The following is a 23,480-nucleotide window of genomic DNA, read 5'->3' as shown; positions in this document are numbered from 1 at the left end:
AGTTCCAACCCTCAGTTCCTCTAAGCAAGGCTACAAATGCTTTCCTGCCTTAGGAGAGACGGGAATGCTATTTTCTCTACTTGTGGCTCCCCTCCCCTCCCCGCTGCCCCCCCCCCCGCACTTAGGCTCACAGCACTTACAGGGTGGAGGTGTTTCCTCTGATGCCGGGAGCTGCTTCTAACCCAGGAGTCCATGAAATAATTCTGTGTGTTGGTTAAAGCAAGAATTTGCACTGCCTTAGGCCTTTAAAGCAGTCTGGGAGACACAAAAAGGGGACATGATTTTTATTATGTCCTTTTTTTCTGTGAAGCACATCTAGGCTCCACAGACAAGTCATTTCATCTCTTCTGAGCCTCAGTGTCCTCATCTGTAAAGTGGGGATGCTAAGAATACATCCTTTGCAAAGTTTATGAGGATTTGGTGAGACCATTCCCAGAAAGCCCCCAGCAGAGTCTGCTCTCTGGAACAGATTATCCTATAAAGAGCACTAAGGTGGGTCTCCACGTGGTCCCCAGCACACCAGCCTGCACCCAGTGGCATAGGTAAACAGGATGGCATCTTAAAATGACTGAAACCTCAGAGACCAAGGTGAATGAATGCCTGGCGGTCCAGGTACACATGAAAGGCCTTGCCCATGTCGTAGACCAAAGACCACACCCAATTTGAAGCAAAGTGAAAGCAAAAAAAATAAAAAAAGGAAAAGAAAAAAGGCAAGATTAGAGTACATACCGAACACTAGAGCAGGCCTGTGTGTAGCAAAGACTCTTTCTTATAGTTTCCTTGTCAAAAACGATTAACCATCGGAGGCTGGGGATTGCCAAATTTTTCAGTAGGCTTGAGCAGTTCCATCTTTACGATATTTATGAAGGTTTAAAAACAAAACTATGATCACTAATTCTCAATCTAGAGGACATCAGCTTATAAACTTCCCCCTTCCAAGATAAACAACAAGGTCCTATCGTATAGCACAGGGAACTATATTCCCCTGATACACCATAATGGAAAAGAATATGAAAAAGAATATGTATATGTATGTATAACTGAATCACTCTGCTGTACACCAGACACTAATACAACATTGTAAATCAACTATACTTCAATAAAATAAATTTTAAAAAAAACTTCCCCCTTCCATACCACACTTCTCTGAGTAACCCCAAGAGGCAATTCAGCAACTTTCAAGAAAACCAGTTAAATATATAGTTGCTTTCCATTCCCCATTCCTGGAGCTCCACTCAGTTATCTGTCATATTTTTCATGCTAATGTAACCCCACTTAAAGTCCAATAATTTTTGATCACTCACTCTTATCCTCTGTACCTCTCTGATGGTAAACCTCTTTGAAATCCAACATGAAACCTTTAACACATCTTCGATCTGATTCACATTATTTATTTATTTATTTATTTTATTTTGGTTGCGCTGGGTCTTAGTTATGGCACGTGGACTGTTAGTTGCGGCATGCGGACTCTTACTTGCAGCATGCATACAGGATCTAGTTCCCTCACCAGGGATCAAACCCCGGCCCCCTGTACTTGGAGCACGGAGTCTTACCCACTGGACCACAAGGGAAGTCCCTGATTCACATTTCTTATTACTAGGAGTTAAAGACTTGGTTTTTTATCCATTCACCAACCCATCCAACACTGATTGGGATGATACATTCTGTGCTATGCACTTGATGGATATGATCCAGTCCCTGCCCTCAAGTAGCTTACGGAATGTTGCATCACAGGTGTGCAAATGTTGAAAGCCCAGCGTGAATGCTGCAGCAGGGGTCAGGACCAGTGTAACAGGGGATACACAGGAAGGACGTGTAACTTGGACAAGCGGGGCAAGGTAGGTGTCAGGAAAGGCTTTCCAGGACAGGTGGCACAGACTGAGTCTTGAGGGACGTTGAGGGGAGGAGGGGCCACAGGGAGGAAAGGAGGACCAGAGGGAGAGCACAGAGCATACGAAAGCAGAGATTGTGAAGCTGGATAAAAGGTCCAGGGGAGCAGCAGTAGGAGTCAGCTCGCAGAGGGCCTTGTGTGAGAAAGAATCTTGGTGTACAGGTCAAACAGCACATGCTGAAGCCCAATCTAGGAAGAGCCTTTGTGCTTATTTGGCAGACAGAAACTTCCCTCTGAGTTGCTTGCCCAGAGGGGCTGGCTCTATAGCTTGGCCGAGGTTGCCTGCTTGCCAAGAGCTGGGTCAGACTGGACCCTGCAGGCCTGGAGGTTGCTGAAAGCTTAGAACCCCACTGGCCTTCTGCTATTGGCACAAAGGCAAGTCTTCACAATTCTTCCAGACAAACAGCAGAGACCTCAAATTATGGGGAAAGTTGGCTCATTCAACAAATATTTCTTGAGTAGGTTCTATGGGCTTGACCCTGTATGAGGCCCCGAATTTACATGGATGAAAGGAGCCTATTCTCCCCTTTTAAGGTAATTAACATTTAGTGTGGAAAAAGACACAAGCAAATAAAGTGCAGCATGATGGAGTCTGGATTCCCTGAGGAGGCAACGCTTGAGCTTTTTGGTTTTTTTTTAATTTATTTGAAAATTATTTCAAACGTACATAAAAGTTGCAAAAATAAGAACAGTACAAATAAAAAGTGGTTTCTGAATCATTTGAGAGTAAGTTGTGTACCTCACGGCCTTCACCCCTAAATACTTCAGCGTGTATTTCCTAAGAATAAAGATATTCTTATTTATAACCACAGGTACAGTTATCAACTTCAGTCGATTTAACATTGATATTGATCTTCCATTTGTATTCCAATTCAGGTAAGTCATCCAATAATATCTTTTATAGCATTTTCCCCTCCAGCACGGGATCCAGTCTAGGGTCGGTATTGCATTCGGTTGTCATGTCTCTTTAGTCACCTTTAATCTGGAACATTTCCACAATCTTTGTCCTTTTTTTTTTATAAATTTATTTATTCATTTACTTCTGGCTGTGTTGGATCTTCATTGCTGTGTGCGGGCTTTCTCTAGTTGCAGCAAGCGGGGGCTACTCTTCCTTGCGGTGCGCGGGCTTCTCATTATGGTGGCTTCTCTTGCTGCGGAGCACAGGCTCTAGGCGCATGGGCTTCAGTAGTTGTGGCATGCAGGCTTCAGTAGTTGTGGCTCGCGGGCTCTAGAGCACAGGCTCAGTAGTTGTGGCGCACGGGCTTAGTTGCTCCGTGGCATATGGGATCTTCCCGGACCAGGGCTTGAACCCAGGTCCCCTGCATTGGCAGGCAGATTCTTAACCACTGAGCAGGGAAGCCCACAATCTTTGTCTTTAATGACATTGACTTTTTAGACTAATATAGTAACAATCTGTCCCCTTTAAAAGAAAAAGTGTTCCTTATTTTGAGTTTGTCTGATGTTTCCTCATGATTAAATTCAGCTTATGCTTTCCTGGATGGAAAACTACATAAACGATGTTGTGTCCTTCACAGCATATCACATCTGGAGGCACCTGACGGCCGTTTGCCTCCCACTGTTTTTTTTTTAAATTATTTAAGTTATTAATTTATTTTTGGCTGTGTTGGTTTTTTGTTGCTGCTCGCGGGCTTTCTCTAGTTGCAGTGAGTAGGGGCTACTCTTTGTTGCAGTGCGCAGGCTTCTCATTGCAGTGGCTTCTCTTGTGGAGCATAGGCTCTAGGTGCACAAACTTCACTAGTTGTGGCATGTGGGCTCAGTAGTTGTGGCTCGCAGGCTCTAGAGCACAGGCTCAGTAGTTGTGGCGCACGGGCTTAGTTGCTCCACAGCATGTGGGATCTTCCCGGACTAGAGCTTGAACCCATGTCCCCTGCATTGGCAGGCAGATTCTTAACCACTGCGCCACTGGGGAAGTCCCTGCCTCTCATTGTTGACGTGAATTTTGATCACTCAGTTAAAGTGCTGTCCAATTTCCCCACTCTATCTAGAGTTACTATTTTCCACCTTGCAACTAGTAAGCACTCTTTGGGGAAACACTTTAAGACCATACAAGTAACTTGCTCGTCATCAACGTTTCCCTCTATATTTTAACACCCAGTGATAATTTTTGCCTGAATCGGTCTTTACTATGATGGCTGCAAAACGGGGATTTTCCAACTCCAGAGTTCCTTCCACGTTTACCAGTCAACCCTCAGCATGGTACTGTAAACAAGAGCCTTCCCTTTCTCCCCACTTACTTATTTATCGATATGGACACACAGATTTCTACTTTTTCCAATGTTTTCAAATTCATTACTGTATTTTTGTGCTCAAATTTTCCCTTATTTGGCCAGTAAGAGCCTCTTCAAGTTTGCACCTGTGTCTTCGTAACATGCCCCTATCATATTTCTGAGCATTACTTTCTGGCAGAACAAGATGTTCCAGGCTCATCTTGTACCTTTCCTGCCTCAGCCGTAGAATCGGCCATTTCTCCAAGGAGCCCTCGTTCCAGTGCAGAGTATAGCGTTTAGAAACCAAGTTCTGGGCACAGCTGTGTTCATCGCTATTAGGATGTCACTTCTCCTAGGAAATGTATGCGTTTAGATGCCTATGTATACACATGTAGGTACTAAAGCTGTCAGCCTCAGCAAATAAAATTTCAGGGTAGGGACCTCCCAGGTGGCACAGTGGTTAAGAATCAGCCTGCCAATGCAGGGGACACAGGTTCAATCCGTGGTCCGGGAAGATCCCACATGCCACAGAGCAACTAAGCCCACGTGCCACAACTACTGAGCCTGCGCTCTAGAGCCCACGAGCCACAACTACTGAGCCCGCATGCTGCAACTACTGAGCCCACGTGCCATAACTACTGAAGCCCATGCACTCTAGGGCCCATGCTCCGCAACAAGAGAAGCCACTGCAATGAGAAGCCCACACACCTCAAAGAAGAGTAGCCCCTTCTCGCCGCAACTAGAGAAAGCCCGTGCACAGCAACGAAGACCCAGCGCAGCCAAAAAAAAAAATTAAAAAAAAATTCAGGATACCCAGTTATATTTGGATTTCAGGTAAACATTGAAAAACTTAGTATAAATATATCCCATGCAGTATTTGGGACATGATCTATACCAAAACATTATTTGATATACAGCTGAAACTCCGATGCAACTGAGCGTCTTGTGTTTTATCTGGCAACCCTAATTCATACATACACACTACATACATATAAATGTACACATATACATGCAGAGATACATATGTACATGCGTTTTAGAAATCAGGAGTTCACATAGATACTTGAGCTGACTCTAAATGGAAAGGAATGAATTTGCTTGATGGACAGGGATGGGAAAGGGATTCTAGGCAGGGCAAATGGCATATTACGGGACTTAAAAGAAATTCAAGGAGATCCAACTTTACTGAGTGTGGCGGGGAGTAGCAAGAGATTAAATTTTTAAACAGGTGAATGACATAGATCTTTTAGATAATCATTCTACTGGCACCAAAGAGGCCAGACTATTGGCACCCAAGAGGCTAGACTACAAGAGGCAAAGAGATGCATTAGTCTGAGGGAGAGATGATAAGCATCAAAAATAGGCAACGGAGGATGGGGAGAAGTTCAGGGGTTACAACAGAGTTAAAAATGGTAAGACTTGATGACTAAAGGTATAAAGGGTTAATGTATAAATTTATACAGGGTTGAGGGAGAGGAAGGAATAAAGGACAATACTTGTTTTTCCGGTTTGGGCAACTAAGTGGCCAGGGGTGCTATGTACTGGGATAGGAAACATTGGAAGAGCAGATCTAGGACTACGAATGAGGAGTACAGTTTGGGACATGCTGAGTTTGAGGTGCTGTAGGACATCCAAGCTGAGATGTCCACAAGGTGGCTGCATCCACGGGTCTGGAGCTCAGGAGAAAAGGTCAGGATGGAAAAATATGGACCAGGAAGTCATCTACACTTTGATGAATAAAGTTATAGGAATAGACAAGGTTGTCCAGGAAGAGGCTATAGAAAGGAAGAGAAGAGGCAAAGAGCGTCAAGGATCAGCAACATTCAGGGGACAGGCAGGAGGTAGATCCAGCAAAGGAGACTTTGGGGTGGTCAGAAAGGTTGAATGAACGCCAGGAAAGCTGGGATCATGAAAGCCCAGGAAGGAGAGATTTATCAAGGAGGCAAGGGTCAGAAACTGCAGAGAGGTCAAGATGGGTATTGAAAAGCGCTCCCCGGATTTGTCAGTAAGAGCTCATCAGTGACTTCAGGAGCGTAGATGGCCGAGGTAGAAGCTGACTTGGCAAGTACCAAGTGCAGAGGAGGAGATGCAGTAGCAAGAGCATGGATTCGAGAGGCAGACGGACCAGGGTTTCAAATCCCTGCTACACACATACTAGCATATTGTTCAACCACTGTACCTTTGTTCACTTGTAAGATGGGGATAACAATAGTGAATACCTCATAGGGTTGTTGCAAGGGTTACAGGAGCTTAACTATGTAAAACAGCGCAGAGCCTAGCACATGGGAGGTGCCATGTTACAGCTATTGCTTCGGCTTCCTGAGGCAGAAAGGTAATATCAGGTGCCTATAAAATTGATGGCTACAGGGGCTTCCCTGGTGGTGCAGTGGTTAAGAATCCTCCTGCCAATGCAGGGGACACGGGTTTGAGCCCTGGTCCGGGAAGATCCCACATGCCGCAGAGCAACTAAGCCCGTGCGCCACAACTACTGAGCCTGCACTCTAGAGCCCGCGAGCCACAACTACTGAGCCCACGTGCCACAACTACTGAATCCCGTGTGCCTAGAGCCTGCGCTCCGCAACAAGAGAAGCCACTGCAATGAGAAGCCCGCGCACCGCAACGAAGAGTAGCCCCCCGCTCGCCACAACTAGAGAAAGCCCACGCACAGCAACAAAGACCCAATGCAGCCAAAAAAAATAAAAAAATAGACAGCTACAGAAGTGGAAGTCAGGGGGCTTCCACTGTCTATGGCTTCAAGGTCATAACACGGTAGGTGTAATCCAAATCCAGTTTCAGAAGATGCTGTTGCCACTACAGTCTGTCACCCATAGGTAGTACAGAAGCCACGGACATATCCCTGGAACCTCCTGCCAGCCAACAAGCCCCAGGAAGATAGCCTCTGCTAACTGAAGCCTTTCAAACATTGCACAAAGGCATCTCATTGGCAGAACTGAAAATGTATCAGAACCCACACTGTATCGGAACCCTAGCTGCAAGGGAGTCTGGGCTAGGTGCTTTTTTAGCCTTGGGGTTGTGGGTGGGGGGAGGAATGGATGCTGAGTAGCAACAGATAATATCCAGTGCATCTATCTTGAGGGTGGAGCAAATATTTTCATCCTGACCGCTGACACCAGCATTCCACCTGTGGTCAAAATTGACAAAATCCTGCAAAATACAAAGAGGGATGGAAACCAGACTAAAGATCAAGGGATAAGCTTGAACAAGAAAGTGAATATCTCTTTCTCTTATATTGGAAGGAAAATGGTGAGAAGAGGTACAGACAGTTTATAGGTTGGGGGCAGGAGGAGAGGGATGGAGAAGTTACAGAAGGTTCTCTCTCAAGAGGTGTATTATCTCTTTAAAGTGGGGAACAAATATCATCTGGCCTGAGTGAAAAAGGTAGAAGCTGGTTCAGGGGCCTGATGAGCATGGATAGCTAATGAGGGAAACAGAAGAGGAAGCTGACACAGCATGAGAAATCTTTCTGCACACCAGCTAGCAAAAAAAAAAAAAGAAAAAGAAAAAGAAAATGAAGAAGAAACACAGGACTTACTTTATAAAGCATTGTTATTCTTATTTATTGAAAATGTCCAGTTTAAAAGTCTTCAAAATAAAAACAAGTTAGAAAATTTGAGCTGTGTGAGAAGGGACATGACAGAAGAGGAACTGAAAGGCCTCGAAGGGCGGCAGTTTGACTACAGAGTAACAGGGACCCATTTATAGAGTACTGTAAACAACACAACTATGGAGACACTGCCGTCAGGTTAACATGGCTTCATTTCCCGTATAGGATTATCGAGTGGGAGTGCGGACACCACTCTGCACGAGCTACATTACCCAGAGTACACAGGGCCTCTCATCAGAAGGGCCACGTCCCCAAAACATGCATATGGGCACGTCACCTTAAAATAAAGACCTTTCAATATTTTAAACAATCCTATATACCTTATCAACTAAAGTACTTTGTAATCACAAAAATGTTTCCTATGGATATAGTTTGCACATTTATTGCAAGCCATTGACTAACCACAGACAGGGCAGATGCTATGATCTGTGTTGCTGTTACTGTTGTTTTCCATTTGGAGATGAAGGACGGCATCTCTAAACTGTTGGGCTAAAAACAGAACAACAGCCGTTCCTAGCAATCTTGTTCGGTCTTCAGCTTCCAAAGACAGCTGGGTGTGGTTGGCTGAGATTGATCTGCAGGAACAGTCCATTTCCCGTGGACGGTGTAATTTCTGCTGTGCAGCAAGCAGTCAACAGCCCCGTACCATGTAGTTATGGGAACTGAGACCCACCCTGTACTAGAAAGGAAAAGGGCTTAACAAGCTGGGGAGTTCAAGCTTCAAGTTTGGTTCCTAAACAACATTCACAAAACCCGCATTTATAGGCACCCATCAAATGTATGTGGGAGACAACTTTGCTCAGTCCACTGGTCCTTGGCCTCTCTTTCCAGCGATCTCCTCCACCTGGCCAAACTTCCCGTCTTTGGGACAGACAGGGGCAGGTTGCACTGCTCTGTCCTACAGCCCCAGGCCAACTTTCAACTGTGCTGAATTTGGATGTGTGTTGCCCTCCTGTGACTCTCTTCTAAACCTGGCTTATCACAGTTCTAATTTCCCAGATGCTTACAAAGGCGAGGGTTTGATTCAACAAGCAACTTGAGTAAACCAGTTCCAAATAATCAGCTTCACTAGTAGCCAGCACACAGCTACTAGAGCGGCCCCTTCTTTCCGGCTATACAAACTGGGCCAACAGCACATTTCTGCAAATAATTCTTAGAGTCCTACTCGAAGAGGCTGATGACTATCACAGCTTCTCACAGCATATATGGTAGAGCAATCAAGGGAATTAAAGCTGTCTGCTAGGGCACAACATCTCCTCAAGTGTAGACTGAAGGATGAGAAGTCGCAATTTGAATATGTGATGTAGAAAAAAGAAAGTGCTCACAGTCTGTATTTTTAAAAAGCAAAGCACACACATACCAGTTGACACACCACTTGGTATGCTTGGCTAAAAGCACTGGGGAAATAGAAAACTTACACACAAGGCAGAAGATTAGGGACAAAACCTATCATGCACTGGCAAGAGATGGGCAACTCTGCTACTGAAGGGGAGGACTGTCCAGTGCAATTTGCTAATGGATTTGGTGTTGGCATGGGTGACCAGAGCTTCTGTCCCACAGAGTTAAAATGTAAACCAACACGAAAGGAGGGAGGGCACTACGGTTTTCTTGGTCTTATAGACAAAATAGGGTAGTCATTAAAAAAAAGTGTGCATTGAGGACGGCCCAGGGAAGGGCAGCCGGATCACTGGGCAAACTGTGTTAGCCTTTCGCCCTACGCCAGTCGGAGTTCCAGAAGTGTTGCCTTCAGTAAATCAGGTACTGAGGGGCTGCCAGGAACAGGAAAGCATTGGGGGAGAAAGTCAAGTTCACATTTAATAAGCCATGGCCGGCCACTTTGGGACAGCAGCCAGCCCAAAAAGAGTGACCCGAGATAATGGCTGGTAAAGAGGCACTATGAATTGAAAGCCATCTGAAGGCCATGTAAGTCATTTGCCTACGTTAGCTTCCCTTTGCTTACTGAATGGAAAAGACTGGGGAGATGTTCACCCCCTCTTGCTTTGACCTCTGTTAAAAAAAAATAAACAACCAACCAATAACCAAACAACAACAAACACTGAACCAAACACAGAGAGAGAGAGAGAGAGAGAGAGAGAGAGAGAGAGAGAGAGACACTAATATACGAAATAAAAACCAGAGAAGTGAGCAAACTGAGTCAGATCACTCAGCTGGACATTTCCCGATGCCCTGCGGGCACCCTCTGCCAGCCGCACTGTGATGGTTATGGGAGAATGGAGGTCTTGCTACTGGACTCGGCGCGAACACACTCATCAGTTTGCTTCAACAGCCTCCGGACCAGCTTTTCTAGGTCCCTTCTTGATTTCAACTCTTCTTCCAGGCACTGCTTCATTCTTTTATTCTCCTATGATGGGAAGAGGTTGGTTGGTTACCAAACAAAGGGACCCCGCCTCAGGGCCCCTCCTGCTCAGTCTCTTGGCAGCCTTCACCACTGACAACACTTTCCTGCCTCAAGCTCCTCTCCCTCAGCTTCTAAGACAAGGCAGCCTCTTGATTGTTCTACTTCTCGCTGACCATCCCTTGAGATATAATACAAGCATTCTCTAGGGCTCTGGCCCTGGCCCTCTTCTAATTCAACACACTTTTCACTTAGTGTCTCTTCTCTTTCAACTCAAATAACTACATAGGCGCCTCCCCAGTCTCTCTGGTACTGACCTCATCTCAGCTCATGAGCACCAGGTTGACAGTCCCCAATGCCAACTTAGATGTGTTACAAGCACCTCGGACTCATTACGCCCTGAAGTGAACTCAGTATCTCCCCCACCCCCCAAACTTCTCTTCCTCCTGTGGCTCTTGATTTCCATGAAGGGCACCACCATATCAAAGTAGATACCCAACACCCCTACACTGTTGGTGGGAATGTCAGTTGGTGCAGCCACTATGGAAAACAGCGTGGATGTTCCTCAAAAAACTGAAAATAGAACTACCATATGATCCAGGGATCCCACTCCTGGACATATACCCAGACAAAACTATAATTCAAAAAGATATGTGTACCCCTATGTTCATAGCAGCAATATTCACAAGAGCCAAAACATGGAAACAACCTAAGTGTCCATCAACAGATGAATGGATAAAGAAGATGTGGTACATATATACAATGGAATATTACTCAGCCATAAAAAAGAATGAAATAATGCCACTTGCAGCAACATGGATGCAAGTAGAGATTATCATACTAAGTGAAGTAAGTCAGAAAGAGAAAGACAAATATCATATGATATCACTTATATGTGGAATCTAAAATATGGCACAAATGAACCTACCTATGAAACAGACTCACAGACATAGAGAACAAACTTGTGGTTGCCAAGGGGAGGGGGATTGAGGGAGGGAAGGACAGGGAGTTTGGGATTAGCAGATGTAAACTATTATATATAGGATGGATAAACAACAAGGTCCTACTATATAGCACAGGGAACTATATTCAATATCCTGTAATAAATCATAATGGAAAAGAATATGAAACAAGAATGTCTATATGTGTATAACTGAGTCACTTTGCTGTACAGCAGAGATTGGCACCACATTGTAAACTAACTATACTTCAATTAAAAAACAAAAAAACAAAGTAGATACCCAGGTAAAAAGACTCATCTTCCATCCCTGGCTCTTTCTTAATCCCTGCATCATGGCGCCATTTTCCAAAGGCTCTAACTCTGCGATGTGCCTTCCTTTACATCTGTGTCCCTCCTCCGTAGCCTGAGCGGCTCTCCCTCCTCAGCTCAGGACTTTATCACGTCTCACCCTGAGTTTTATAATAACCTCCTAAGTGGTCTTCCAGCCTCTGGTCTCTCTCCCTTCAATCCATCCTTTACCCTGTCACCAGGTACAGTCAGTCCTCAAACCCAAGGGAGAGTGTCCCTCATGGAGCACTGGGTCAGATCTGCAGAGGAGCCTACAAATCATGATTTATGGTTCTGTTTACACTTACATGCTCGTGAATGACTTATCTTTTCTTAAATTCTGTTTGCAAAAGTCAGGGAACATGAAGTTGTAACTAAGTTTGTGATCCTATTGTAAATCCCTAAATAGGTATATAAGCAAGCTTCAGAAGTTGAAACCCAAGGCCACGTGGTAAAATCAACAAAACCCACCTGGCTGACACAAGGGAACTAAGAATCCCCACCTCACCACCTTGTTCCTGGCCTTCTCCTGAGGGCATCTACCAGTGCACAGCAGGGAAGAGGGAGCAGGCCCGTTAGGATCTGAGAAAACGACTTTCGAATTTCATTACCTGTTTCAGCTCTTTGACCTCATCCTTCAAGGCATAAACAGTATCGACAAGGCTCCTAGAACACAAAGATAAAGTTCATAGATTAATAGATGGCACTGAGATATTGTTAAGTGATACTTAAGAAGAAAAGCAGCTTTATAGAAATACAGATCCTGAAAAGCGGTGGCCTTGCTGGTGAATCGGAAGAGATACTGCTATGAATGGTCCTTGTGTTTCTCATTTTTACGGGCTAACAACCAGCATCACACAAGCTCTTTCTAACACCGTGTCACCGCACGTTTTCTACACTTCCCTCCTCCTCTGCTGCTTGCTTCCCAGCTTAGACAAGTACTAAAAAAATAAAACAGACTAGTGTATTGTACACCTGTAACTTATATAATACAGTACATCGACTCTACTTCAATTTTTAAAAGTAAATAAAAAGAAAATGGGGGGGAAGGGTAAGCTGTGACAAAGCGAGAAAGTGGCATGGATACACTACCAAACGTAAAATAGATAGCTAGTGGGAAGCAGCCGCATAGCACAGGGAGATCAGCTCGGTGCTTTGTGACCACCTAGAGGGGTGGGATAGGGAGCGTGGGGGGAAGGGAGATGCAAGAGGGAGGAGATATGGGGATATATATATATATATATATATGTATAGCTGATTCACTTTGTTATAAAGCAGAAACTAACACACCATTGTAAAGCAATTATACTCCAATAAAGATGTAAAAAAAAAAAAGAAAGAAAGAAAAGTCAAGAAAAAAAAGAGACTAGGGCTCCTCATAAGGTTTTGATTTCTCTCTTGGGGGCAGGAAGGACCATCACCTGACATATTGTAATGAGAGGTGTCACCAGGCCCTGCCTATCCTACGCTATCTGTGCTATGGCATTGCCCTTCTCACCTATCTGACCCTACACCATCGTACATGACACAAACACAAAGTCAGGGACATTATTTCTAAAAGATTCCATATATTCCAAAAAAGGATAAAGCGCCTTGGCAGAACTGTGGAAGAGTCATTTCCTCTCTGGCTCTCTCCCTGGACAAGGACATTGGAGATCTGGGCTCCAGTTCTGACCCTACGACTTGCCAGTCCTCTAACCTTAGGTAACCAGTTTTCTTCTCATCCTCTCTTGGTCTTATTTTCTTCACATACAAAATGGGGATAATATCACATTCCCTGAAAACCTCATAAAGTCATTGTAGGGGTTAATATAGCTATAATAATAGTAATTATAACGATCATCATTTATTGAGTAATTATCACATGCCAGCCTTTGTACTTCTTATTCCATTTAACCTCACAAAAACTCTGAAAGTATTACTATCATACCCATTTTACAGATGAGGAAACTGAGGCACAGAGAGGTGATGGAACTTGCTCCAGGTCACATGGCTAACAAGTACCAGAATCTGGAGTTGAATCAGGGCTGTTATTCTCTTGAGCCCAAGTGCTGTACCATTTGGTCGTATCACTTCATACACCAGATGGAAAAATACATTGACGATGCCAAGCACTGTGAAACACGCTGTCCTATGCAAATTTAGGCCTGACTTCAGAAATGACTCAAGTATATACAAGCACTTAACCCAATTTTCCCCCGTTAGGTCACCCTCACTACTGTGCAAAGCTAAGTCAGGGACATAATTTCCCTGAATCTCAGTTTCCTCATCTGTAACAGTGGTGAAAGTAACGTTTATCTCCCAGGATTGCGGTAGGAGTTTAAATGAGGTCAAGTATGTGAAAATAAAGTGCCTGAGTCAATAAATGTGAGAGGCGTCCCTCTGGGCAAGGGAATTGGTGCTACGGCCTTCCCAATGCCTCCAAACCCCATGTGGAGTGGTATTCTTGCGTGCCCTGAAGTCCCTTCCTGACCTCCTCTGCCTCTCCTTTCCCCTTCCCTTTGTTGGCGGGCAGCCCTCCCCAGGCTCCCAACTGCACAGTCAGCCAAGAGGGCCACATTCTCAGATGAGGAGGGACTGTCCTCCCGTGCAGGCTTGGCCACAGCCACGTTGCCCTGCCAGAACCTTCTTTCCAGCCCCCAGAAAAATCAGAAAAGGTTTAGCCCGCTCTACGCACTTTTCTTCAATGATGGTCTGGCCGTTGCTTCTGGTTTCTTCAATGATGAGTTTCTCTTCCTCGGGGAGTAAGACTTGGGGAACGGAATCCTTGCGAGCACCTACAGACAAGGGCGGCAAGAGGCGAGGGAGGGAGTTTACTAGGGGAGACTATTTGTTGGGGGTTAGCTCCTTTCTACTGTGGTTTTTGAGGGGTCTTTGTTGACGGCATCTGGCTGCCTGGCGCCCCGAGAGTAGTCATCCAACATCTGCTGACGAAATCCTCCTGACGGGAGAAATTCGAAATGGCCAAATACACTGATTCAATCCTGGGGGCCAGGGGCACATTTTGTATTCAGAAACACAATGTGAAAAGGCCGCTGTGAGAACTGTCCTCAACCAAGACCCCATCTTTTCCTGTTTTGCCTCTTCCAGTGCAAAGAGCCAGCCAGTGACCATTCCTCCCTGCGCGTCTCTGGGGAACGGCACGCCACACCCTGTGGGTTTTGTATTTGAGTAAAAATCATGCAGAACGTAGCACTGCACTGGGACGCAGCATGCTTAAAGGGCCTCAGAAGCATCACTCACTCCCATTTGTTCTCTTTACCGTCCTACAGGGTGAAGCAGGGTCGGTGAAGACCATTTTGATGGAGGGTAGAGGGGGCGTTGGGGAGATGATCACAACAGCAGCAAAGATGCAGGCGTCCTTACTGCTCTCCGCTCACCATCTCCAGGCTCTGGGATGGAAGAGGTGACAGAGCAGCCATGGGACCTGACCAGACAGCTCTCCTGCACCTGCAACCTCCCCGTCCCTTCTGGATCCTTCCTCTCAGAGCCACTGGCTTCCTCTCTTCTAAGCCAAGTTCCTTCCAGTTGTGAACACTCAGTGCCTTCACTCAACCTCCATCCCTTTCCCGAGGTGGATGTGTCTCTGCCTTCCTCGGGGCCCAGTACTTCGTAGGTGCTTAATAAGTGCATAGCAGACTGGCCGACTAACCAACCGACTGGATGCAGCGAGAAACAATAGCGGCCGCTTCTACGGGTGCAGGACTTCTGGCTGCAGAGGGATGGAGGGTGTCGGTCACCAGGATGCGAAAACGCTTACCACGTGCCAAGCACTATGCTAGACACTTTCCACACATAAAAGGGAGGCCAGGGAGGACGGGGGTGGGGGGAAATGAGACTCTTGAGGCCAGAATGCCTGCCCGCACCTCTGAGCAAATCTCCCGTCTCTGTCAGTGTGAGGACAGGAGGCGGCGGGAGGTGAGGTCGGATTTCGTATGAGGGCTGCTGCTTCTGGCGTCTCCTTGCCCCCCTCTCTTTCCTTGTTTTTGCAATAAAAACTGCTCTCACTTTCTTTTCCTGACTCCTCGAGCCTTGTTATCAGGGCTGGGCATGCCCAAAGCCAGAGGCAGGTTTGGTCTGAGAAGCAGAAGGTGTGACAGTCCCCCCTTCAGAGTCAAATGTGTCAACTTCCACATAGAATGCTTTCCCCATGACGACCTGAGAGACATGTTACTTTGGAAGCATCGGTCAGGGCAGTCCACTGAGGAAGCCCTGCCCACACTCAAGCCAGGGCTCAGTGGCTGTCCAGATGGAACATTATGGAGAGCTTATCTCTTACACAGATGCAGGACCCTCACACCAGGTATCCTGAATGCCCATAATAATGAAAGACCAAGGACATAAGCGATGTGACCTGGCTTTTCTAAAAACACAAGGATGAATCAGAAAGTATTATCTCGCTTTCAGTTTGTAGCCTGAAAGCTGTTGGGGGAAATACCCTCACCTAATGGCTCCCTGATAAATTGTAGACACTCTCAACAGGCCCTGCTAAGCAGCGACATTTCCAGATTTTCAGAGCAACTCTGAAACTTGAGTTTGGTGAAGCTCTGTTTGCTTAAATATGCAGCTGATCAAAGATAGTATTTTGACTTCCTTTCCAAATCTGCCTATAAGAAGAGATTAGCATCAGTTCACAGACACAGGAACTCTCTGGGCTCTTTAACTAGTGTTGGTGAAGGTATCTGCGTACTTCAAAGGAGAGTGACTTTAAAAAAAATTTATTTTCATTTCTATCACCTCCAACTTTTTTACTCTTGCATTTCTCTTTGTCTCTGGGTGAAAAGAAACAGTGGGTAAACAAACCGCTTGGTAGCTAAAACCAGCTTATCTGAGAGATGCAGCCCTGTGCCCGCCCCTCTGCTGCAAGTCACCTGCTTTACACACCCTGCAGCCCATCTGGGTTGCTTTTCTCTTTTTCTAAGAGGCAGTGAGCAGTAGCAAAGAAACATCACTCATTAGAGAAAGTGGTTTGGGGGAACCTACTTGAGCTGTGGCCTTGTTGAAAGTTGGCACTGGTACAGTAGGCTTCGATCACTTTCAGAATCTGAGCGTCCTCTTCCAGAGCAGCCGTACCTGTCAAGTGTAATGAATCGTGACTCCTCAGGGAGCTACATGCCTCTGGACCCTCGAAATGATGTAGTGCACTCGGGTGCTAGGCACTGGCTTCTCTGACCGGTGGCCTTAATGAAAGGCAGGAGAAAAAGCTGACCGGCTGGCATGGTGGAGCAGAGACACATCCACCTTGGGAAAGGGATGGGGCACCAGTGAGTTCAGCACCGAAAGTGGCCTGCTCCAGAAGCCACTTGGAGTTCGAAATTGGAGGGTCCTGTCAGTGCCTCAGAGGCTACAAGGCCAGCCCTGGGCTTGGTGCTGGCCTCAGTTCTCATCCCATACACCACACCCTTCCTTTCCATCAAATTTCAAGGCTCACTTTCTCTAGGAAGCTTTCCACCATTAATCCCACCCATTTTTTCCCAACCAGCCAGCCTAGCCACTGATTCTCCCTCTCATTCCCCCAACCCCCTCCAACTCATTCTAGAAATGACTGTGCACATCCAGGGGTGAGGTGAGGGGTAGGGGAAGCAGAAGCTGGAGTCCAGCAAAGATTTATCCAGACTGTATTTCGGACTGATACACACAGCTCTGTCACCCCTTGGTGATACATCACTTACTCCTTCATGTGTGTCCCAGAGTACCTTGTTCCCAGAGAGGCAAATGTGTACATATTGATTGGCTGACCGACTTTGCAGCCTGCCTCTAAACCCAGCCCTGTTTCTATATGCCAGCAGGCTGCTTCCTTGACTAACAGAGAACATCACTGAACATTAAAATTCCAGAGGATCTCAGGCTTTGGGCCTATTTAGTCGATCTCAGTAAAGGCAAGTATCTCAGGTGTCAGAAACTAAGAGGGAAGAAAAAAATGTATCCATAGCAAATGGGTCCCTTTAGTGGTTCTAAACCAGGTAGAGCCAAATGTTCAACATGAAAACTATATAGATGGTTTGTCTGCCTAAGACGACATGAAAAGCAGCAGGAGACAGCTTATTGCAAAATCTGAGAGGTGGCGGCCAAGCCTTCCCATGCATTTTTCTTTATGTCAAAGGCGATGCTGAGAACATACTGCTCGAATCCTCTTCTTTCAAAAAATTCCTCATCCATAACCAACTTTCTAAAAGTACGAAACACATACTTTTGCGGATGACATATTCCTCCTCCGATGGCTTTCTTTCGGTCTTTCTTTTGTGAAGAAACTTCTTCATCGTTTTGGGGCTTTTACCAGATTCCTGTAAGGATAGAGGTTTCTTTATGAATTAAAAATTTCCCCAAAACACAAATTAAAAAAGCAAATGAAATTAAATAGAATGGCTCTCTCTTATTTTTGACAGTCTCACTTAGGAGGGTATCAGGATTTAATACTATACACAATAAAAATGGTTCCAATGAACTCTAAAAGGTTAAATGAAACCGAGGCAATGCTATTATCCTCTCAATTGCCATAGAGAATTTATGCGGCTGCTTCTCCAGGAGGCCAAATGCCTTTAGGGTACCATCTGCAGAGAAAGTAATGGATGTCAATCCTAGAGAAATAACAGTATTTCCTAACTTGGTTTATATTCCCCACTGATACAGCTTTAAGGGAATGAAATAACAATTGTAACTATTAATGGGGTATGGACCGCTTTTTGAAGAGCTTCAAAACTATTTAAATAAATTCTCCTTAGCGACAGTCCCACAAAGAAGAATATCAATTTCCATTTGTGAGACAGGAAAATTAAGGCAGAGAGACTAAGTAAATTCCCTGTAGTCAGAGAGAAGAGCCAAATGAAGGATTTCCTGATAAATAATTTAGGGTTAGGCATAACGTACCTACAGCAAGCTTAAACATACATCTATAAAGTCATATTTTTAATTAGTAGAAAAAAGAGAGATGAATTATTGGATTTGCCTTTGCCATATGAATAACCAGCAGGTCTAAAAAGGTGCTCATTAAGTACCCAAGTAAACAGTGATCATCTTATTCCAATCTCCCATGCAATGTATATACAGGATGCATGGTTAACAATCACTACCTTAAAAATAACTGCAACAAAGAATTTAATTTCTTCCACTTAGCCTCAGTGATCCACTTAGACTTGAAAACAGACAGACATGAAAAACTCACATGTGACAAAAATAACAGGAAAAATAGAAACAGCATATAAAAAAACCCACGGAAAACAGACATTTTAGAGGCATTATAAGATGACATTTTCGCACATATTTCACAAGAGCCTACTTTTCTGAAGAAAGTACTTACATGTCAGAATTGTATCTTCATATTTTAGCCACCAATTGTAACAAGGGACAAAACAAGCATAAAGGAAAGCTTCATTCATCAAAGGTTACAGCACAGCATTATATGATGTCACTGTACGCCAAAGATATCGTTCTACCCTTACCTTTAAGATATAAGACATCCTCTAAAGTGAATATGTAAAGAAAGAGAAGATGAGCGTGAGAGGTCGATGGTTATAATGACCAAATCCATTTATCAATAATTCTAAAACAACATTTGAAATGTTAGTGTTATCATAAATTACACAGAGAGAATATCATCATGTTTCCCACATTAGTTTCAGATGCAATATCATCATGCAAAAGCCCAAGGAATACAGTTCTGTGCAGAAAAACAAATGCCGAAAATAACTGAAATACACATCTCCCAGCAGAAACAAAGTGATCATGCCTTAGTTTTAATGGATTAGTTCTGTGAAGGATTAAGTCAACTTTACCCTTCAAAGCTCACCTTAATTTGAACTTAGTAACTGACAATTACAAAATATCCATCATTAAAAAGGGGACTTAGGTAACTATGAAGTGGCACTCCTGGTTTAGGTAATCAGAGGAGAAAATTGGATAACTGCAGGAATCACCGGTCAATTTCCAAAGCCAACCTGTGGGGCTGTTTCCTGGCCAAATTCTGAATAGAGGTACATAATAAAGATTCGGCTCAAGGATTATTTCTCCTATCATGTCAGGTTGAAAGGATCAAAAAATCCTCCCATATCCAAATATTGTCCTACTTTTACTGCACTAAGAACTGGAGGCAACAATTAAGTGAAACAATTATATATATGCAGCATATATTTTTGTGTCAAGTGTGTGTTTTGATGAGTGACGCAGACTTAGCTCAACTTTGAGTTTTTGATTTAAAACACCATGCTTCACTTATGCGTCTCATAATTGTCACAGACTTAAATCTTCACTCGGTAAGACCTATTTAAAGAATAGTTACTAATAAATGAGGATCTTTTCCGAAAGCTGAAATGATGAGAAACTTGTTAGGGGAAAAAAAAAAACCACCGTTTGGATGGAAAAGGTAATGCTCCACACAGTTATGGAAGATAGTGACTGACATTTCCTGACTGCCACTTCTAGACAAAAAAAAAAAAAAAACCTTGAAATCCGCATTCTACCCAAATATCAGATGTCCTCTAGGGTTGTCCCTTAAAAGCCTCTTTTTAAAAGACACTCCTTTCACGAAATTCTTTTTCTCTTTCCACTGCAGCAAATAATTCAGACTTTCATAGTTCAGACCCATGGCTTGGTCCCATAAGACTTTTACTGATTTGGTTTAAGAGATCAAAATGATTCCAAATGCAGAATTGGGACTGCTTGGTTAGCAATTCAATGCTAATGAAGTAGCATTTGTTTGAGATGTGTGTACATCATGACCTATTTATAGAATTATCATATAATCATAAAGGCAAGCCAGAGGCACTCCAGGCGGAGACCAGGGAAACTCAGGCAGTGCACAGAAACCTTGTGGATATTCAAGAAATATGTGTAGATGGACAATGCGGAAATGGAAAATTAATTTTAAAAAATCACTGAGTCTAGCAATTCAAGATTGACTGACATGTATCACCTATCATCAATTCTAGCACATGCCCACAGAACTCTTTGTAATAAGCTACGAAATCGGCTTGTCTGAAGCATTTTATACCATATGTAGCAAAATTACCTCTTTATAACCTAGCGCTGCTGATGGTCTAAGTGGAGGCGCAGGTCGCAGACAACTTAAGCTCCACGGTTTTATAATTTGAGGAGGCTCCAAGGGTCCTCGGGGCTGTCCAGTAGAGCTAAAAGACTGGGAGAATGTCTGATGAGATGTTGGCAATCTGCCATCTGAACCCGACCCCCTGGGCCACACACTGAGAGAACAGCAATAGCTTCGTTGCATCCACAAAGGCAGCCCCGGAAAGGAAAAGATGGGAAAACAGTTCTCCACTTGGAGAACTGGCGCTTTCCAGTCAAGACTCTGGGGTCTCTAAGGAACAGCACAAAACTCACTCCACATCCCATGATCCTGCCCTCCCTCTGTCCTGGAATTTCATTCAAGTCAGGTGTTTTCTCCCCTCTAAGGGAGGAAAGTGGAGTAACAGTCAACATTTAATGAGTTTGGTCATGTGTGTGGCACTCAATTAGGCACTTAAATAGGTTATTTCCTAAGAAGAACTTAAGACAAACTTTAGCAAAGTGAAGTAACCAGCCAGCAATTGGCAAAGCCAAGATTTGAACCCAGATCTGATGCCAAAAGCCCTTGTTCTTTCCACCACACACTGTGCTCAAAACTGGAATTTGGGCATCACAGGTTTGAGTGTTAACAGACAACACAGCACATCTTCAATCTCACTCGGCAAGTACAGTAAAATCTCATCAATTCAAATTCCATGAACTCTAAATTTATGATAAAATGGAAGGAGACAACGCTCAAAGTTCACCCTTAAAGGTTACTGAGGGAACGTGATGCATAAATGAGATTGCATGCAGATGTTCAAGTACTCACGAAGGTAAACTATTTCCTTTGACTTAGCACGTTATTAACATGAACGTAATGGTTGCTGATTAAAATAAATCCTGTTTATCATTAAAACATCTTAGCAGGACTTCTGGCCAGAAAAACTTTGCTAGCAGTTAGTTGGAGTACCTTAATACTGTCAAACAAAGCTGCACACCTCTAAGTCAAACTCTGTTCATTGGGATGGGTCTCCCTCCATAACAAGAAACCAGAATTAGTGAGGTTTGACTGTACTTCAAACCCTACAAATACAGACTATGCAAAGGCTAAGGGCATGCTCACCACTTCTTGTAAGTCCTCAGCAGGCAAGATTTGACAAGAGACTCAATAATCCCTGGACAGGACAGACGGACTACTTACGGAATGAGCACTACAAGATGACGATGATGTTTTGGATAAGGAACTGCAAGAGGTGGGTCCTCTTATCAGCCTGTACAGATGCTCCAGCCAATCCTGGAAGTCCTGGTTGTTGCCGCAGTGGACCACAGTTCTCTCTACTATGTTACCTGCATCACCCGATTAGGAACATTTGGAAACAAAAGGCAAGGAGGAGCTTGAGCTTGCCTCATTCATAAACACACTTCATTGCAGCTAGGACTTGGGTGTCTATTTTCAGGCGTTTTCATACCTATGAGCTAACCCTGTTGAAACTTCTCTATCAGGAACAGATAAGCTCTGATAATAAAGTAAAGACATAAATGCTCATATCTGATTTATAAAACCATCCTGGATTTCTACCACTTACAGAATCTTGGAAGTAGTAGAAAACTTCACGCTAAACAAACTCACAATCCAAAAATGTAAGCACAGGGTCCATCTAGTTCATAGTCTAAAATGAGAATATTGTATTGCTTTACCCAATATCAAAGATGAAGCAAGATCCAACTAAGACTGGTTCCAATCTCTGGGCCAACACCAAATCTCAGGCTCCCTATTGGGAAAGAAGGGGGTAAAGCCTGCGGCCAGCATCCCAGTGTTAGCCATCGTGTCGTGTCAGTGCAAAAAGTGCAACCATCAGGTGGATATCAAACAGGTTTGGCAAAAGGGACAAGAGGCCAAAATGTCACGGAGCATTATGGAGGTGTGGCATTTTGCTCAATTTGTGAAGAAAGTTTCACGGCTTTTCAGCACTTTTTAAAAACACACCCAAATCTTGCTAATTCATAGGCTAGTGATAAAATGGCTCCTCTGCCACCAGGGAACAGACGACAGAAGGGAGAGAAAATTACATTTACATCGGTCCGTTTTGTTATTTCTTAGCTCTAACAAGTAGCTCTTATACAAGAGAAGATTGAAACTAATGGCAAAGCCGAGGCTTTTGAATGACCAGGAGGTTTCCCTGCTATCGCTGTAGACTAATTAACCCAGGAAATGGAATATGCTTTGCCATGCCCATGTAAAACTTGCTCACGGATTATATAACAGAAAATAATAGCACTTATTTATTTAAACCCCACTGCATTTCAAAAAGAGTTTGAAGTAGCTACATGAAGAAGAGAAAATTACCTACCAGTGATTTCAAATGTGTAGTCATTCCCTTCAATTTCATCTAATCTAGTCACCACCATTCCTGCTATTGGTATTTTTCCCTACCAGAAAAAGAATATCCCCATTAATTCTGTGGTTATACATGTCTCTGCTTATTTGTTAGATTTTCTGACCCTCTTAGGAATCACTGGTGAATTATGGAGAGACATATTTCTTTGGTCTGTCAATAGATAATATGTTTCCCCACTTTAAATTTTAATCAGACAAGAAAGCAAGGGGAAAATGGGGGTTGTGTTTTGCTAACACACCCTAAATCATAAGGTCAGGATTTAATCACAGTTTACTTTTCTAACACATTTTCCTGATAATCAGAAAACAAAGTAGAAACTCGAATTTCATGAAAATTAGTAATTGCTAGGCCAAGATAGGATATAGGCAACAGTAACTTACAGTACTCCGTGTTTTGGGAGCAGACTAAAGGAAGTTGAATTTCCTAAGGAGCTGAATGTCTTCCATCTCAGAAACTTGAGTCACGTGATGTGACTGTAATAAGACAACCATAGGGGCAAGCCTCAACTTTATATTTTCTCAGCAATAATGATATGATGTGGGCCTGGAAAATTCTGTTGCTCATTCATCTAGTTGCAGACTTCAATTTTTATTTACACATTCATAACCTAGCTTATAACCAGAGCAGTGGACATTCAGGATAAACTCATGCTAACACATACGCCTCTGAGAGAAGGAACATCTGCTCTTATAA

At 44.0% G+C, this 23,480-nt stretch overlaps 1 protein-coding gene across 7 annotated transcripts in view; it reads right to left on the bottom strand.

Moving 5' to 3' along the window:
• Positions 1–7,668: 7,668 nt before the first annotated feature.
• The window catches only part of ARHGEF6 (Rac/Cdc42 guanine nucleotide exchange factor 6), a 118,756-nt gene continuing 102,944 nt past the window's right edge, over positions 7,669–23,480 (bottom strand). For 3 of the 7 annotated variants that reach the window (XM_089904056.1, XM_022554325.3, XM_089904057.1), the window contains 9 exons: positions 22,740–22,818; positions 21,590–21,735; positions 20,393–20,530; positions 18,828–18,848; positions 17,579–17,672; positions 16,372–16,461; positions 14,066–14,165; positions 12,000–12,054; positions 7,669–10,106 (listed from right to left, as the gene is read on the bottom strand). In XM_089904056.1, the coding sequence (XP_089760182.1) occupies positions 9,966–10,106; positions 12,000–12,054; positions 14,066–14,165; positions 16,372–16,461; positions 17,579–17,672; positions 18,828–18,848; positions 20,393–20,530; positions 21,590–21,735; positions 22,740–22,818 (864 nt within the window). In that variant the 3' untranslated portion in view covers positions 7,669–9,965. The remainder of the gene's footprint in view (positions 10,107–11,999; positions 12,055–14,065; positions 14,166–16,371; positions 16,462–17,578; positions 17,673–18,827; positions 18,849–20,392; positions 20,531–21,589; positions 21,736–22,739; positions 22,819–23,480) is intronic. The other 4 variants (XM_022554326.3, XM_022554327.3, XM_022554328.3 and 1 more) reach the window with 4 other exon arrangements.

Source organism: Delphinapterus leucas, chromosome X (assembly GCF_059928025.1).
Source record: "Delphinapterus leucas isolate spDelLeu-1000000601 "Yukka" chromosome X, BTC_Dleu_Yukka2, whole genome shotgun sequence".
NCBI classification, from domain to species: domain Eukaryota; kingdom Metazoa; phylum Chordata; class Mammalia; order Artiodactyla; family Monodontidae; genus Delphinapterus; species Delphinapterus leucas.
The sequence above is the reverse complement of the archived record's forward strand: the minus strand, read 5'-3'. Positions and strand labels throughout refer to the sequence as shown.